The following is an 18506-nucleotide window of genomic DNA, read 5'->3' on the forward strand; positions in this document are numbered from 1 at the left end:
AGTTTCTTACAGCAAGTTCAATGAAATACTAAGTTAGTTTTCAAAATAAAGAGGAAGATGGTATTCTTCCAAAAGATAAAAGTATTTGTGGCTCTCAAGAAAGCTGCTTGCAGCATTGACTCTAACACACTTTTCTTCAGATTGGTTTTTTTTCAGATACTGGTTTTTTTAACCATAGAAACTCTCACTTCATATGCCACAGTTTTAGGATCTTGTAAGTAGTGCCTCTTTCATCCACCTTAATTTCTCAGATTAGTTTTACTTGCGTGAATTCTGTCTGCTGCACTGGAATGTCTTCTGCTTTTACTGACTTAAAGTAGACAATTTTCATATGCTTTGCCTTTAAAAGATCAGCTTTGGGAATTCAGAAAAATTTACTAAACCTAGTCAGTTATTAGAATATTCTTCTTCATAAAGTTTGTTTCCTCATATAGTCATGTCATTAGTGGAGGTGTCATTGAGAGGGCTGGCCTGTCACTTTAAACAAAGATTACTATTACCAACTGTTATGGCTGGTATTTTGAGTGGGAGAAGAGATTTGGGGACTGGAATTGACAGCTCCAAATATCTCAGCCTTCCAAATTAAATCATGATTTAAATACAGAAACAAAATGGGAAGAGTCCTTTGTGGGATTTTTCACAATATATTTCTAATATTTCCGACATGTATTCTTAGGGATTCAAGCTTCACTGAGAAATTGATAAACCTCTCAAGTTAGAGATTTTATTTTTGAATAAAAGGAAGATTCAATGTGTTATCTTGGTGTCCAGACGTAATGAAAAGAGATGTGTTTCTCCATCCCCAGTTTACACACAATATAAAAAGGGTCAATTGAATAGAGCGTAACTTGCAGTCAACAGCTCCCCAACACACTCAAAGAAAAATGCATCCTCTCCTTTTTAATTGGACTTATGAATAGATAGGGATGGTTTCATATGCACTTTGAAGTCTCCTACCCTGTGATTTGGCCCATTCACTGTATTTTTTCCTGGAACCACTCACTGTATTTTTCCCTGGAACATGATACTATGCAGGGTACCTATGCATATCACAGCCTCTGCCATCATTTTTAATAAGTAGCTTATCTCTGTGATGCAACTAAAAGCAATCCTGAGTGTCTCCAGGGTTTGTTGTAATTAAATTTTATTGTTGTATTTGAAAATGTATATTTTTTGAAAACTGGTGCAAGAAAAATGGAAAAGAGATTCTAGAGGGTAATAGTCTGATTTTTAGAAAGTTTTAACCCTTTTTAGTTTCCAGATTCACAAGCTTATTTATGCTGCCCTAGCAGCTGTTCTTACATGCCTCCAAAGCCCTGAATATAGCAGCCAGTGTAGTTTATTAGCTGATGTAGGGTAACTGTTCAAAGATTATCATTTGTACCTGCAGTGAAATGCTGTGGGATCAGAGGTTCAGTAGGTTGCTAATAAGACTGTAAAAGGCCTTTTCTGAAAGTCTTACACTCTTGCTGCTGCCTCCTTCCTCTCCAAGTATTTACAGCTATAAGGGAATTACTTCCAAGTCCCAGTACTGCCAATGAAGTGCTATGAAAAAAAGGCAGGGTTTGCCAGCTTCTGATTGGGACAATAAAGAAATGTCACGGTTTTGAACAGAAAACCAACCAGTTTATGTATATTGTTCTCTGGCATTACACTGCCATGCTCAGGCACCACCCAAATCACTGAAGAGTGCATCAGCTACCTTTGCACTCACACCTTTGTGCAGTCAGTGGAATTTCTTGTAGTCTTGCATTCAGGGACTGAGCTTTGCCTTGCTCATTGTGCTGGTCTCAGTTCTCTTCACAGCTTAGCTCGTAGGAACTGCTAATCAAGCATGCATTGCAGTTTTCCCCTTTTGTCTTTTATTCCTGCTTGATTTTCTTGCCATGGGGTGCTGCGAAGCGCTTTTAGAGATTCATATAACAATTTTTCCCAAATCAAAATATTTCCTCCAAACAATGTCATTTTTTCTGTCTGGCATTGCTACTAATCTTTATTTAGTTATTTACTTTACAATTTCTAGAGGGATTGGATGTGCTCAAGGCACCCCTTTAAGCAACACTTTATATCAAGGTTGCATTTATAAATACTTCATGAGGGGCTAATGAATGATTAATAGATGTTTTAATGTATGACCAATCAATTGTAGGTTTTGCAATGTCTAACAGACAAGTAGGTTTCTTATAAGCATAGATTATAACCATATCCGACATCTTCTATTGATGGGTTTCTAAACGCCTATAACATACACACTACTCATATCTGTAACATGCTTAAAACATCTACTAATCACTGATTAATTTTTTATAACCTATTTTGAAGCAGAGCCTGTCTATGGAGTACATCCCTTACTGCTGCTTCTGAGTCTCCATTTCTAAAGGATTGATAACTTACTCATCATCTAAGGACTTAGAACTCCTACTAATATCAGCTCAAACATAAAGCTTTACTCAGATAGCTCTAGCATTTTCATCTCAGTCTAAGAAAAAATGTCCCTAGACTGTTTTGTCCCTCAAACTTCTGGCTGCTCTACCCTGCTCATGTGTATTTTGCAAGTTCTGCTATAAAGCAATGATTCTTAGGAAGCAAAGCCACTCTAAAATGTATTTTCAGCCTCTTGAACTCAGTTTGATTGCTCTGAAGACAACTGTCCTAGTGATGATGGTTCCCAGCGTTTTTTTTTTACACTGTCATCCCTGTGTGCTTGGTTCAAAGTTTGTCCTTTCTCAGAAAAAGATAAGAAAATAGAAACTTTACAATAATCCAGTGGAAAAGCCATGTCCAAGATGACTTTTGATTCTGACAGAGGAACACACATTTCATATGCTTGATAATCACAAGACTTGATAGGAGTGTTCCTCTGTGGGATTCCCCTAGTCTCCTAAGGTGAAAGCCATGACCGTGCTCTATGCTTTCTAACAAGCACTTAGGTAGAGTTGACTAAAGCAGGCAGTACAATTTATTTCCTGAAAATTTATGAGTCCTGGAACTAATCATTCACATTTGAGAAGGCGCATAGTGCTTAGTATTGTATTTTGCAAATGAATTTTGAAATTTTAGTTGATATCTACTGACCTTACTTACAAGGTTGAGTAAGGTTGAGTATTGTAATTTATTTAGATATTGAGACCAATTGTTTACTGACAAAAACTGAAAGGATTTGCAGATTTTTCTTGGGTTTGGGGTCATCAGTGAAATAGTCTCTGTTCTGAATATCCCCAAGTAAACATTCCACTCCCAGTCACATCAGGTGCTAATCTGTCACTGATTGCTATTTACAGCAGTACTAGGCTGCTACACCTGTGGCATTAGCACACTGAGCCTAAAGAAACACATCAAGCATAACTTGATTTAAAAAAAGAAAAGGGGAGAGAAGGTAGGGTTAAAAAAGAGAATTTTATTCTTCCACATTAACATGGAGTTTCCTCTTCCTTTTTTAAAACTATTCATTTTCAAAGCCCCAGAAGTAAGAACCTCTCAAAACTTGAGCTCTTGGAGCAGACGTTTTTTTACGTGCAATTCAGTGGGTAAAAAACATTAAAATAACGTAAACATTACTGTGCTATCACTTTTATATTATCCAGTTAGCATTATATGTTTATAATGGGTGTTATCATGATATTTTATTTCTTTTTTTTCAGCTGGTTAATAGTCCACTAGCAAGTCAAGCAGCAGCAGCTGCAGCAGCGGCAGCCATGGGCTCAGTAGCAAACTCCCAAGCCTTTGGAAACGCCCTCTCCAGTCTTCAGGGGGTGACAGGCCAGCTCGTCACTAATGCACAAGGACAGGTGAGTAGAAGATGGAGCAAACAGTGAATTCTGATGGCAGGCTGATCTTGAGACAAAAATGAGTTCCGCTTGTATGACAGCAATTTAAAACTGCACATGTTGAAGATAAATAAATATTGATTTCCCAGACAAGGTAAGAAATGGAAAGTCTGAGAAACAGAGGAAGTTAGGCACTGTTAGAAAGAGTTTTCAAGCTAGAAAATGCTAAGGGCTTGTTTTATTTTGTTTCAGTCCTTTAAAAATATCGCAGTAGTGCAATACCATGGTATTTTAAAAGTCCAGCAAGCCTGTGATTCTTAACAAGCATACCAGCTCTCTTCTTCCACTTACATATGCCTAATAACACACACCTTTACTGAAGTGGTACTGTGCTTCACTTTTTTGCATTTCTCTGGCATTTCTGTATTACTTAATTTCTTAAAAGGCATTAAATGTTTTAAGTAAAAGAAAACAAATTGTAATGAAGTATCGAGGGTGGATTTATCTGGGTGGCTTATGCATTTGTTTATTAACTATGTTAAGCAATTTGCAATGAATATGCCAGCTTTTAAATGGCAAATTTGGGAGATTATTTTGGTTTAAAGAAAATTTTACAAACAGAAACTTGAACATTGCTTTAGAGTTAGTCTATCTAAGAGAGAGATTGTGCATTACCTACATTTTGGAGCTGTTTATTTGTTCAAACTATTTCACTTTCAGTCTTAGTATGATGCAGAAAGATATGCATCTGAATCCATATATGTAAAAATAATTCCTTTGATACAGCATATTTAAGTGCCTTTCAGATTGTGACCACTGTCATTCTTTACTGCATTTATTAGGACTAAAAGTAACACAATGTCTTGTTTCTCTGCAACAAATCTGTCAATATAACTGGTAACTGAGTAATTTGAATGTCATTATTCTAAATGCTACAAATTGGGCATATGGTGATATCTACAGTGTTTATTTGGATGTTAGGCCCTGAAAAACATTTATTGAAATGATTCAGCTTGGATGATATGTGAATCTAAAGTTTAGTTTCTACTCTTACTGTTTACCAGTGAGGAGAAAAAAAAGGAAGAGCTGCTTTTCTCCTGGTAATTTTGCTTTACCTAACTGGAACAAGAGTGAGATTTTTTTATTTTGGCCCATTAAAAAATAAAAGTCACCACTTTATAGGACCCCCCCTGGGTTTTTTAACAGGACACATAAACAAAGATGCTTCCTGAGCTTCACTATCACCATCCAAGTCCCAGGAAAAAAAATGCTGACCTTGTTATATTTACTGGGTGGGTGCAGAATTGTTCCATCACTACCCCGAGGGTTGAACGATGGAGCTTGTCAAAGTGAGGCCTTATCTAATGAATCATCTTATCGCAGGTGCACACCACACATATTAAAGGAGGATTGTATGAACAATGTGCCCTCTACCATAACCTTTCAATGTCTACTTTAACCCTTGTTTCAATCCCTTTTCATCAAAGGATCATTTTATGCAGCCAGTTTTAAATGGAGGCTCTCAAAAGCCTATTAAGATTTCTGGAGGGATGGGGTATTGGTTTGGAAGAAAAGTTGGTTATAATACCTATAACTCATAGTCAGATCAGCTCTAACCTAGAAGCCTGCTTGTTTCTATCTCCTCTGTGCTCCAGAAATGGTTCACAGTCGGCACTCATGAGGCACTTGACACCAAAGATGTTCATCGTAAGAGCTGAAGTTTTAAATATAGGCTAATTGTTTTATAGTTTTTCCTTTACATGTTCTCCACAGAAAACATAATCTATGTGTGACCATTCACTGTATCTTTAAAAAAAATACTATTATGAAGATATTGCTGAATGAAAGTTTCCCTCAGGCTGAGTCTTGTTTAATCCAGACATAATGTAAAGTCCAATAATTCCACAGGTTGCAGAGAAAGAGAAAAGAAAGGAAGAATTTTCTCAATTGTTGGATAAGATTGCAGCATCTAGCTATCTTCCTAGCTCATTTAAATAAGGGTTGTCTTTTTATTACTTGTTTTTGTAAATGTTCCTTAGTTTATAATCAGTATTGCAGAACTTGCCACAATACAGATAAATATTGATAGTAAGCATGTAATATAACACACAGTTTTATAATATTCAGCATAAACTCATATTACTTAGAGTCCACTTCTTAGGCTAACTGTCTTAAAACAGGAATATTTAGTGTAATTTAACAACAATCCATAAATTAAATTTCATTCTTTTCAAATTAATGGAATTATAGCGCCTAACCAAGAACCAAAAGATGTTTCTTCAAAATTGGGAGCATAAATGAATAGTAATTTGAAATGCTCCATTTCTGAATAATGTTCTTGGTCATTAAAGAGCCAGATTTGCACCATATGTTAAGAATCTGCCCTTTGAAAATTGCCTCTTTCAAGGAATCACAAGCATGATACCCAAAACTCACTCCTGAAAATATGAAGCTGGATGAATTACTAGAATGTTTGTATGTGCAATCTTTGTAATTACATGCTGTTTCTGTTACAGAAATTCAGGGCTTGTAAATGTCCATCTGTCTAGCTAAATATATGGTGATCAGTAATCCCTGGAGACATTAAGCTACAGGTCAAATCCAAGATCCTATGGCAAATTTAAGGGAAATGATCCTTTAAATGACATATGGCATGGCCTTAATTCCCAATAGTCTTGGAGTTCTTACAATTGCAATAACAAAATCATATATATTAACAATAATTTTTATAACATATTTGTTATTTATTTAATTATTGAACTCACAGTTATGGCATGTTAATTTATTTTTCTTCTTTTGCTTTGGGTGGCAATATGAACTGTAGTAGCAGAGCTTCCCGCGACCTAGCCAAGAGCTCTAATCCCTTGAAATAATATGATTAGATCACCTGATTAATTTGATATAGTACAGGTAGAGGACTCTAAATCAAATTTTCATTTTCAGAGGCATATTATGAAGAGCTATTGGCCCATGTAACACTGCTTACATTCTGTCTGCCCTCAGCACTTTCCCGGAAGTGTTTGCAGCACTGGGCTTTCATATCTTAAATTTAAAGGCCAGGGCAGCAGGTTTGCCAGATTGCACCCTGTCAGTAGATTTCAAAGAGAGGCTGTCTACCTATTCAGCTTCAGCCTGCCCTTACAGTAGGACCCTAGTGCCATTGCTGCCCTTGGATTCTTCAGAGGTTTAACAACCCAATATATCTCTTTTTTATGCTGGTTTTGCAAATGAAAGAAAAAGTCAGGAGTTTTGTGTTGGTTTTACTATGTTTATTAAGCATGTGAAATGTGTGCTTTGGCTGTTTTCATGATATTTGTAAGGAAATGAGCCCCAGAAATATGAAAGCAAGGTTGATGAATATGGTTTCTTAATTATCATCAGTTGCATTCATATATGTCTCTTGACTTCAGCAGGATCAAATACATTTTAACTGTGGGTACTGAGCAAGTTTAGTTTCTCTTTTGGAAAGATGGGAGTTGTCTAACAAGAGAAAAATACTACTTAATTCAGCAGTTGCAAAATAACATTTTGTCATAAAAGAAAAGGGTAGCATGATAAGGGTTGGCATAATAAACTGCCTTATGGATAAAGAGGGCAATAGTCTGTTTCCTGGGAGATTAAAAGGAAAATCTAAGTATGTATAGTGTAATTGTATTGTCCACACTTTAATTGAACAGTGAATTAATTGAGATGGCTTCATTATAACCTAAGAATGCCCCTGAAGGAACTCGGGCTTCCTTGTGCCCATGCCTTGGTCTTTAGACATGAAAACCTTCTGTATAAGAAAAATCTTACACACAGGTCCACCGTGATACTTAACAAAAAAATAACTAATTTTTGAGTGCTGTAGTCCACAAGTAGCTCAGGAAACTAAACGGAGAGAGAGGCATTGTTGATCCAGTTAGATAATAGGAGTACTTTGGTTCTCATTATTCTGATGAGAGGGTACACATTTGCTCTTTGAGCTTCTTGATGGTAAACGGTGCTAATGAGGCCTGATGGATTCCCTGCTCCTAACAAGCCTCTCAGCAGTGCAAGTGATTACAATGGAGATAGATTTGATGGGATGCACTCCCTTTTGTAGTGTCTCAGCTGCTGACACTCTGCGACATAATCAGGTCACAGAGCTGGTCACAGCCATCAGCAAAAGCCATAGCTCTATTCCTCATTATTAAAGTGCATTATTCAGTTCCAGGCCTTCACAATACTGCCAAAGGCCTTTTTTTCCTCTCCTTTTTTTGTTAAGCATCAGTTCTCAAATACAAGAGTTAATAAAATCATCAGCTAAAGAACTAGTAAATTAAAGAAATGGAAATAAAGTGCTCCCTTTCAAATTCATTGAAGGATCACAATTAAATAAGCAGAGAATTTCTCATCACCACACACTGTACAGTACAATGTAATATGTCATGTGCAATAACAACAGGGATAGGATTTTAAAAAATAACGTTGTCCTCATTTTGGACTGGCTTGGAAAGTGCTAAAGTATCTTTTATGGTGAAGGAAATTTCGGTCTTCTCAAATATTACATGTGTACCTGTAGGTACTATTATTTTCACTGTTTTCTGTAACTACATTTTTTCTGAAGTGAGAACAGTTATTTGCAAACTAAGTTTATGATTCTAAGCAGAACAGCTGTCTTGTCTAAGTTTAAGTGGCCAAGGCCACAATCTGGAAAATATACAATAGGCCACAGTACTAGGACCTCTTTGTTCCCATAGACAACGCCATTACCTTCTTTTGGAGAGTGAGGTAATTATAAAATGGTGTGGAAAGAGGTGTTTTAGCATTTTCTTTCTATTCTGATGATGTTCAGTTGGGGCTATCCCCATTCCAAAAGAAAATCTCTTTTAAAATCTAAGGCAGATTTTAATGTAGGTTAGTTAAACAGGTGAGAAAAAAAATAGTGGAAAGCCTGCATTTATTAGTTAATTAGTTATTAGCTTTTTGTTTCAGTTTTGTTTCAGGTAAATAAAAATAAGATATTCTAATACTGAAATGTATACCTTTACAGGGATTTAAACCATTTCTGTTAAATCCCTTTAGTATGTATTAAGTGACAACAGTATAATTTTGTGCATAGATAAAACCAAAGAGATTAATACATTGCAGGGCAGGGGGGTGGGGAGGGGTTGTTGGTGTTTGGGGGTTTTTTGTTTGGTTTTTTGGGCTTTTGGGGGGTTTTTTTGCTGTGGGTCTTGTTCAACTCCACAATTTTTCCTCCTTTTTCTTTCTGGTAGAGTATGCTATGGTAGCAAATGAGTATGTATACACAAAGTTGCTTATAAGTCTTTCAATTCTCTAGAACCACAGACGTAAGAACTTTTCAATATCCACAGGTTAAAGTTCAGAGTTAGTACTGTGGAATTAGCAGTCATCTCCAAGAAATGTGTAGAGACTGCTATGTGACCTAGTTTTCTTTTTAATACTAGCCAAGAAAATTGGTGGCTACCACAGGGAATGCAAGTTGTGACCACTCATACACTTTAAAGGAGGATGTTGATTGTTTGTTGGGGGATTTTTGTTGTTCAGTTTTTTAGTTCTTCCAGAAGTTCTAGGAGGCTCAAAATCCTATAATGTGTAAGACTATTAGAGTCCTTCTGAATATGTGCAATTCATACTGTTCTTCAGGTGTTCAGTGTCCATTAGCCTTATCTCTTAACTTACTTTTCTCTTTCTTGTTATCATTTCTACATCTCTTTCAGCTATGCAGCTTTTATACATGGTAACCGCTAATATTTTATCCCTCACAACATCTGTATGTTCACAAAATTCTTAACAATAATTGCTTAAGTAGTGACTGCTAACAATATCTTCCTAGGGCTGAGACCTACAGAAATCTGAGTTGGTGGTATCAGAATGGCATATATTAAGGATATTTCATTAAAAGCCTGGAAAATTAAAAGGGACACATTTTGAGGGACAAGATAGAGCGAGGGATTGTAACAGTCTAATAATACTAGCGTTTAAGAACATTTCTTGGAAAACCCTTTACCAAGAGAATCTGTTTTGACAGGCCTTCATATTAATATATTGAATTTCTGCTGGGTGAAGTCTGACTCTCTATTTTCCCCCTCAAAATTTCACTGTGCTGAATACATGTGGTTTTGCCGTTTGCAGGAAGAAAAGGGAAAAGAAAAAAGATCAGTTGTAAGGGAAGATTTTTTTTTCCATTGGTTTCCCTCCCCACAGCTATACATGGAGGAGGGTGTTTGTCTAATTACCTCCCATGTGAATTTGAATCAAAAGACAAATAATTCTTTTAACATATTTTTGCTGACTGTGTCTTTATTTTGCTGCATTATTTATCTAATATCAGTTGTATCCACAGTGGCATAAATGTAAAAATGCATGGACCAAGCTGTTCGGTCATGCAGATTGGTAGTTTCATGAAGCAGAAATGGACTGAGGCAGAATGAGTCTAACTTAAACCAAGAGCTGACTAGTCTGTTTTGTCTATTTTAGGCAGTGATCACTGCAAAATGGAAAGGATAATTGTGTAATGAAACTTCTATCAGGCTTGGAAATGATCCGCATCTATCCAGAAAAGCCACTGAAATTTCTTTTATCTAACTTGCAGCAAATCTTACTTTTGGTACTAAACTTCACACTTCAGACTGTAGCCTCTTGCCTGGGTTTCTGCCTAAGGTACTGTGTCTTGGACATAGATCTTTTCAGAGGTGCCCAAGTCTTATTTTCAAAAGCAACTTTCATACCTGTAAAAGTCTGAGTTTCCTTCAATCAGAGTTGCGAGTCTGAGTGCTTGAAGGCATGTCTATGCACTGTAACAGAGCATTGCAAGCAAATTGCCAGAGACAGTTCATTTATATGTCTCAGTGCTGTACTAGCACGGATTGATGAAGCCAAAACTCTCGGTAGTATGCTATTATGGCTGGACTAATTAATTCTGCTTCTCAACAAGGTGACACAGGATCTAGTTCATTAGTTATTAGCTCTGGGGTCTTGCTAACACACTGTATTATGTGGAGTAAATATACTTTGAAGAGACCCGTAAAAGCCTGAAGCATTTAGGCACTTTTGAAAATGTTACTATTCCACGTTAATTATTTCAAGTCAAAAGTACTGGAAATATCTGTCCTTTTGTCATTGCATTCTTAATCACTTTTGCAAAGAGGAGAAAACCGAACTTACTACTAGTTCAACCTTAATACCATTTTCATGAAAGCTAACCAATAACAAAAAGAAGAGCCTACCACTCCTATAATCTGTTCATTTTAGCATGAGGGGGTTAAAAGCATGAAAAATTTTCGTTGTTATCACCAGTGACATACATCACAGTCAATGAAATCTTTCTGCTCTACAGAGGTTCTTACACTGCTCTCCTTATCATCATATCTTATCACCTTCCAGTAAAGCATTAAGAAACATGACTAGTGATAGTCACAAATTGGTCTTCCTCTCAGCAGAAACTTTGTAGAATAGCGCATCGCGTGTTTGATAAGGGCGTTTAGCTTTGTCTGTCTTTGTTACAAATTTTTTTGTTTGCTTGACTTCAAGTTTTGGTTTTGTTTGGATTTTAAAATCTTTATGAAGGGGTTTCTTAGAAATGCATATTGCTTATATTTGCATCAGAGAAAGGCAGACAACAGAAATGTATTAGCTTTTGCAGCAGAACGTGGTGAAGCCAAAGATGATAAACCCATGAATGTTCCTCAATTGCTGTTAGAATCCATTCCAAGTCCTTGACCTTCCCCTTAAAGCAAACTTTGCTGTGCACAGAGAAGGTTTGACTGTTGTTATCCTGGAAGACTGAATTTGGTAATTATAAATTTCATCCACGAGCTTTAGCTAGCCATTTAGATTCCTGGAAAGCAAACCACAGAAGAACTTGAAGGCAAAGACCGAAATTTTCCTAAGTACTTTGAAAATTCTTTAAGATGACATAAGCAAAGCAGTGGAGAGAGTTGATGCATGTAGGTGGTACCAGGAAAAGGGCTTTCTATGTTACTGATGTTTCCCAAACAGTGGAAATGTCATGCTCGGGAATTTGCATCACTTCAGGAGCTGACAAAGCCGAGAAAAATTTGAGGCCACATCATTGTCTGAACAGAGATGATGGAAATCCTCCTGTATGAGACTTGCATCAGAATGGAATCTAAGAGTACTCTTAATTTTGAACTTCTTCTTATGAGGTGTAGTGCTTTGGTCTAAAATACTCATTACTGCTTATCTTCTGTGAGATAAGAATTAGGAGAAACACAAAGCAGGCACCAAACTTGAAAGAATGTAAAGAAGTTTATTAACAGACCTAAAAGAAGAAAAAAAAATTATACCACACCTTCAGAACTCTTCTCCTCCCCCCACCTTTCTCCCTTCTCCCAGTGACAATGTAAAAAGACAGCCCTTGAGATGTTCAGTCTGTTTACCACTTCCATAATAACCTTGTTCAGTCCATTTAGGAAGAGGAGTCTCTCTTGTCCATGCTATGAAAACATTATCACAATGACACAGCTGCCTGGGTTGGTTCTCTGCTCACATGTGAGTCCCTTCCCCAACTTGCAGCTTTTCCCACAACTGCTTTCGAGCGTCCACTCTTGAAGTTTTTTTGGGGTACAATTTTAAGGTTGAGCTGTTCAGAAACAAAAGTTCTCTTCACCCATCTCTGGGAGCATTTCATCTCTAAGAACAGAGGCCCTTCTCCTTCCCTGGGAGCAAAGGGTCTTCCTCATCTTCATCTTTAGGACTATCTCTGGGAGCATCTGTAGGAACTGAAGTTTTCTCCTTTCCCATTTGGAGCAAAAGTCCTCATCGCTTCCATCTCCTCCCTGTTCAAACTTCTCATGAAATTACAGCTGCATCAGCATCTGCCTATCTCACGCAGGTGCTTTTGCTCACAAGTACGAGTTGAACACGCCACCCCCCATGCCTTCATGAACTTACAACGGGTACTCTGATATATCATAGCTTCACAACAGAATTTCAGCTTTAAGCATCTCCTCTTTCTTCTCCCTCAGGTTTTCATCTCTTCATAGCACTAAAAGGGTTAATCTCACCTAGGCATTGCAGCTGGAATGAAGCTTATCACTGTCGGTCACATGATCTCTGCCGGACAGCGGTGCAGCTTTAGCTGAAATCTTGGCCAAACTGGAGAGGGGGAGGAGCCGAGCCGCTCTGGCTGCCCACAGCCCTGCTGGGGGGGGGGGGGGGGGGCGGATCCGCGGGTGGAACGGAGCCCATCGGCTCCAGGATGGCCGTGGCCCCACCTGGTCTGGCCCGAGCAGGGCCTGGGCCAGGCCCGCTGGCCCCCACATGGGGCCCGCAGCCACCAGAAACGAGACAGAGAGACTCTGCCTCAGGATTTTCTGTTCTTAAGTGTGGATCACAGAGGCAGTCACAACTGTAAGTGGCTTAAAGAATTGTCCATATTCAAACTGGCCAGCTGATAGGTTCTGTGAGGTCATAGAGGAAGCTGTAAGCACGTCTTTGCAAGAACATCACTTCCGGGACTATGCTTGCTAACCCATGACATAAGGGAATATGCACAGTGGATTATAGAGAGGCTGTAGGAAAGCGGAGGCAATAGTGGACTAAGTCTGAGAATTTGTTGTTGTTCTAAATGTGCCTCATAATTTCTGAAAAAACTCAGATCATTGTTCTTTGTGTAACATGGTGCTTAGTCTTATTTAGATTTTTTCTAAATTATCCTGTATATAATATGTGCTTTATCCTAGTGTCAGAATTTTACAATCTGCTCAATTGGCATTGATCATCAAAATTAACAAAACCAAAAGTGCTTGTTTGGGCAAAGGGGAAAAGAAGCCAGATCGCTCTGTCAAAAGTGCAATTTAATGTCAAATGCTAAATCTTTTTGGTCCTTGATTCACTGATAGAGCGCTCCTGCTATTTTGGTGAGGTTTGGAATTTCTTAAAAGTTACAAGTCTTCATGCATAAATGAAGGCCATTGTCTCTTATTGAGCTACAGTCTCGACATTTGTATGTGTATGTCTTAGAGATACAGGTGAGGAAAGATTTGGCATTCCCATGTTTGCGGTGCAATCAGTATTTGTTTGAAATCTGAAAGGATGAGGAGTCCAGATAGTTTACCAATATCTTCTGAAGAATTTGAAAATGAAGAAATATGTCTTCCCCAAGCAGTGTTCACATAATGAGGAGAAAATTGCAGAAATACTTGGTTGATTCATTTGGTAGTAACCTAACCACTGAAATATGTTCATGCAGCATTCATAGTAGTAACCAGCTAGATGCAGACCCATAGCTTCTGCATGTAGAGCCACAAGCTTCCAAATAGCACACTGAACTGGAATGTCCTTTAAGAGGAAGGATTCTCTGTCTTCTGATTTGAATCTAGAGTATTGCAAAGAATTTTGTTATATCTTCTCATATGTGTTGATCTGTGAACAGTGACAGCAAAAGTTCAAGCAGAAAAAAATCACAGTCTTAACCATGCATGGACACTTGATCTATTTTTCCCGAAGTATATCTCAGTTTGTCATTTTTTTCAGAGGTTGACAGTGGTAGGCTTCAGTGTGTATGTATGCAAATGGCCCAGATATCAAAAAGAAAAAAGGACTTTGAAATATCTATGCCAGTGCATTAAATATATATGATTTTAAAAGTACCTTTTCCACTTAAACTTCCTTCTTTGCACATTAATTAAATATTATCTCTAGGATAAGTATCTCTCATAGAAGATTAATGTATTATTGTCACATAATAATGGAAGAGAATGACAGAATCTCTTTCCTTAAGCGCAAAGATTAATTTATTAATATAAAGAAAACACGCATGGCCCTTTAGCAACTCTGTTTCTCCTTCATAGAGAACCTCTTCTAGACTCCTGTCATGTCTAGCTTCGTGATAGAGATTCAAGGAAGCAATACATATATCCTGCCAGTTTAAAAATCAGTCTTCTTTTCAGGGGATAATTTAATATCAAGACATGATGTACTCAATATCCAAATATACATTCATTTTCATGTTTGATGCATCAAATGCTCTGACATAGCCAAGTTTCAAAATAAATGGTTTGTTTTAGAGGTTGGATATGTCATATTAGCATTCACCCAGCAGATAGAGAGATAGATCAGAGAGTGATCAGGACATAAGGGAGACAGTTTAGAGAGAGATGAGAGAGGCCAGGTACACCTTGTAATGTTAAAAAAAGCTAGCTAGCTAGCAAGAAAGAAATTGTATAAATAGGTCACTGCAGCCCAACTGAAAAAGAAGTGTAATTTTAACTTGTTAGTCATCATCTCCAGGGGCCTAATCCATTCCCTTCTTTGAGGGCTGTTCATTTGGCTGAGATATGTCTTATTTGATAGCACAAATACACAGCCTCAAAGAAAAAACATATCAGACTCATGCAGTGTACTAGCATTAAGGGGGAATCAGCACCACATGCCATGCTAAAATTTCCCTCTTCTTTCCTTCTCAATTCTTCCTATTAGCCTTAATTTGTTCTCATTTGTTCTGGTTTTGCTCTCTTGGTTTCTTCCATAAGTGGAAGCATAAACCCATGTGGAAACAAGAGTACAGGTGAACAGGTATCTGGTGCCAATGTCAGTGACACATCCTCAGACGCTCCAAGGTATTCAACTCTCTAGTTTCAGTTCTACTTCCCCTGTCTCTACCATTTTCTTCTCCTGACAGTTGTTCTTTGCCTCACTCTGTATCTGGGATTCAGTTAGTTAAACATAGGTCTTTTGTCCCATTTCGGACATGGCAAAATACTCCTTTAGGCATCCCATGGCCAATCCAGAAAAATGTTCTTTCCTCTGTGTCTTATTGCCATATTCTGACAAAATCCTAAAACAGTTCAAATAGAGCAGATACCCACATTCTTTTCAGCTGAATTGCTTCCCACTGATGTGAACACATGCATGTGTGCATGTATACACATACTTAGGTGAATGTATGCTTACCTGGAAATCCGTGTTCATCTCCTCAGAAGAGATACAAGTACCCACAGGGAAATGAAATAATAAATATTTTAATTACCCCTTGAGTCATAATTCTGTCTTTGGGGTCAGTTGAATCTTTATTCTGGTGACAAATGAAAATAAACTAAACCTTCTCATCTTGGCATGGAAGATGATGTGCTGCTCTGTTTCAGCTCAGATCTGTCTCGAGCATAATTTTAGATGTGTGTAATCATGACTGTGCACAGGCCATAACTGTCTGCCTTCTATTAATTAAATCCGCATATTAATATGAGGAATAAAACTAGGTCCGTATTTTTCTAGGGGTTTGATTTCCCACAAAAAATATAAGTACTATTGAATGACTGCAAAATGAGAGTTAAAAGATATCGGATGTTAACCTGCTACCCTTTCACTACTAGCAGGTACTATGTAGACTGGTACTATTGCTAGCTCTGCACAAGAGATCAGAATGAAGTAATTAGAAGTTCAAGAAAATTGAGGTTTGTTAGTAGAACTGCGGGGAAAATATTTCCCAACATGTGCCCACAGGATGGCATGGTCTGTGTGTTGTGATAGACATTGGACATGTCTATTATGTTGATGATCACCTCCACAGACCCCTCCAAAGTGCTGGGAGGTGGCTTCCATTTTTAGGTATTTAAATAACACCTTTTGGAATCTGCACTATAGATCTCTTAATTTTAATCGTACAGACACTGATGTATGGGTTTTGTATTTACAGTCTCTTACAATTATTATTAGCAACTAGAGTGCACCACTCTGTACGCTTAAATCCATATGTTGCTCTCCTGGATAGTCTATTTATACCCAGGAGAATGTCTCTCATTTCTCTGATGCACCAAAATGTCCCAGCTGTCATACCTATTGTTCAGGTACAGACACCTGTAGGAGACAGTGACCTATCTTTGATGTCAAGTAGACACATGAATTTGAAAACAGTTGTTGTTTATGTTCATTGTTGAAAGATACTCCTTTAGCTAAAGCAGAAAGTTTAAGAACCAATGCACACAGAGGTTAGATAAATTATAAAGTCAACACCTTTGAATAATGTTAGCATGTAATTGATATTAGCAAAAAGTACCACATTCTTCTCTACCACAGATGAGAATTTTTGCCACAACAGCCAAGACAAAAATCTGCCCAGAGACCGAGATGAAATTTAATGATTGCTTGGAAAAAATAAGAGTTTGAATGTAAATTTTTGTTCATGAAGGTCCAAAGAGAGTAAAACTACCTGATTCTCCGTTCACCAGATACAGAAAGCCATAAGAAGCCCTGATTCTCATCTGCAAAGTCTAAGAGCTGATTGAATATGGTCTGAAATTGCAGTCACAAACTGTGTTTTTATAAGAGTATAAGGGGGATATTGGAAATGAGTATAGAACAAAATCTTGACTAGCTTTTTACCAGCTTCTCAGGGTAATTATTTACAATCTTAACATTAGACTACTGACCTATAAATACTGTTAGTAATATACAGAAGCATTTGTCTGTTCAGATAGGGTCATGCTTCTGTATATACAGTGATGGATAATTAGACCTTTGCTTACATGGAAGTCCTTAAACAACAATGTATTACACCCCATATATTGAGAACAAAATGTCACAAGTAAATATGCTGCAACAAAAGGCTTCTTTTCTGAATACAAATAAAAATATATATGTTAAATATTACTGAGCCGAGCTCAAATTCTCATAACCTGATCCATCAATGGAAAGGGCCCCTCCTAAGAAGCACTTACTGAGGCAAGTTGTACCCTTGGCTCTCTCTTGCCTTTTATTTCTCCTTAAAATCATATGCAGTGAAAAGAGGGAACAAACATGAATGATGCATTCCTGATTCACTAAATCACTGTGGTCTCTGGCAACAGCACAAATGTAGAAATGTTTAAATCGGCCTCATACTAGCCAACAAATGATGCAAAAGGAGACCTCAAAGAACACAGAGTGGGGGGAGATAAATGAGTACCATGTCAAGAAAGCAATTTCTCACTGAGTTTGCACAGAATGGAAATTTTACTTCCAAGGGATGGTTAGGGAATCTTTCTAATAAATCTTTAGTCCATAGTCATTGCTGTGTCCTTTTCTTAAACTTACTTTTTAAGAGCTGTGTAAGTTATACCCTCCCCAGTGAAATGTGTCAAGATATTACCAGTCAAGTTGAAGGAATTTAAGTGAATAATCTCTATCTCTGTGTTTATATTTGTAATAGACAAGGATGGTCAAATAGATTTCATTTTGTGCATGTGTTGCACATCTTTTCAAACAGCGAGGTCTTCTCAAAGCCTTGTTTTATTTTAATAGTAACTCACAAAAGAAAATATAAAGAAAAGTTCAGTGTCATTCCCAGAAAAAGTTTGTGTGATTTTATTTTTGTTTTTAGGGTGTTTTCAAAATTATTTTACCCTCCTTTTATGTACCGCTGAGATTCAGATGGTCAGTAAAAAGGGAACTTGTTTTTCCAAATGACCTAGAGACTGTAGGTCAATATTAGAATTGACTGCTCAGCAGAGTCCTACGTCTCTTTAGACTCCTGATTTGAATTCCTTTTCCCTAATTTTAACTACATGAAAGGCAACTTAGGCTGCATCCAATCTAAGCTAGTTGTAATTGTTTCCTGTCATCACTGAAACAAATAGACACTCTCAAAAAATAAAACATAGGACTGATCTAAGGCAGGCATTTTAAGCTTCGATAAATTATCTTGCAGAGATTTTTTACTCTCTACATTGAATAGAGAGAGTTTTGAATGGCAGTCTACGACTGGATTTCTAATGCTAGGTGTCTAACATTAAATTAAATCAATTCCATGCT

The 18506-nt window shown here is 37.4% G+C and overlaps 1 protein-coding gene across 3 annotated transcripts in view; it reads left to right on the top strand.

The window, feature by feature from the left end:
* Positions 1–18506, top strand: part of POU6F2 (POU class 6 homeobox 2) — a 333404-nt gene that overhangs the window by 266485 nt on the left and 48413 nt on the right. For all 3 annotated transcript variants that reach the window (XM_032103316.1, XM_032103326.1, XM_032103335.1), the window contains exon 6: positions 3642–3788. In XM_032103316.1, coding sequence (XP_031959207.1) covers positions 3642–3788 — 147 coding nt within the window. The remainder of the gene's footprint in view (positions 1–3641; positions 3789–18506) is intronic.

This window comes from Corvus moneduloides, chromosome 1 (genome assembly GCF_009650955.1).
Source record: "Corvus moneduloides isolate bCorMon1 chromosome 1, bCorMon1.pri, whole genome shotgun sequence".
Taxonomy (NCBI): Eukaryota; Metazoa; Chordata; class Aves; order Passeriformes; family Corvidae; genus Corvus; species Corvus moneduloides.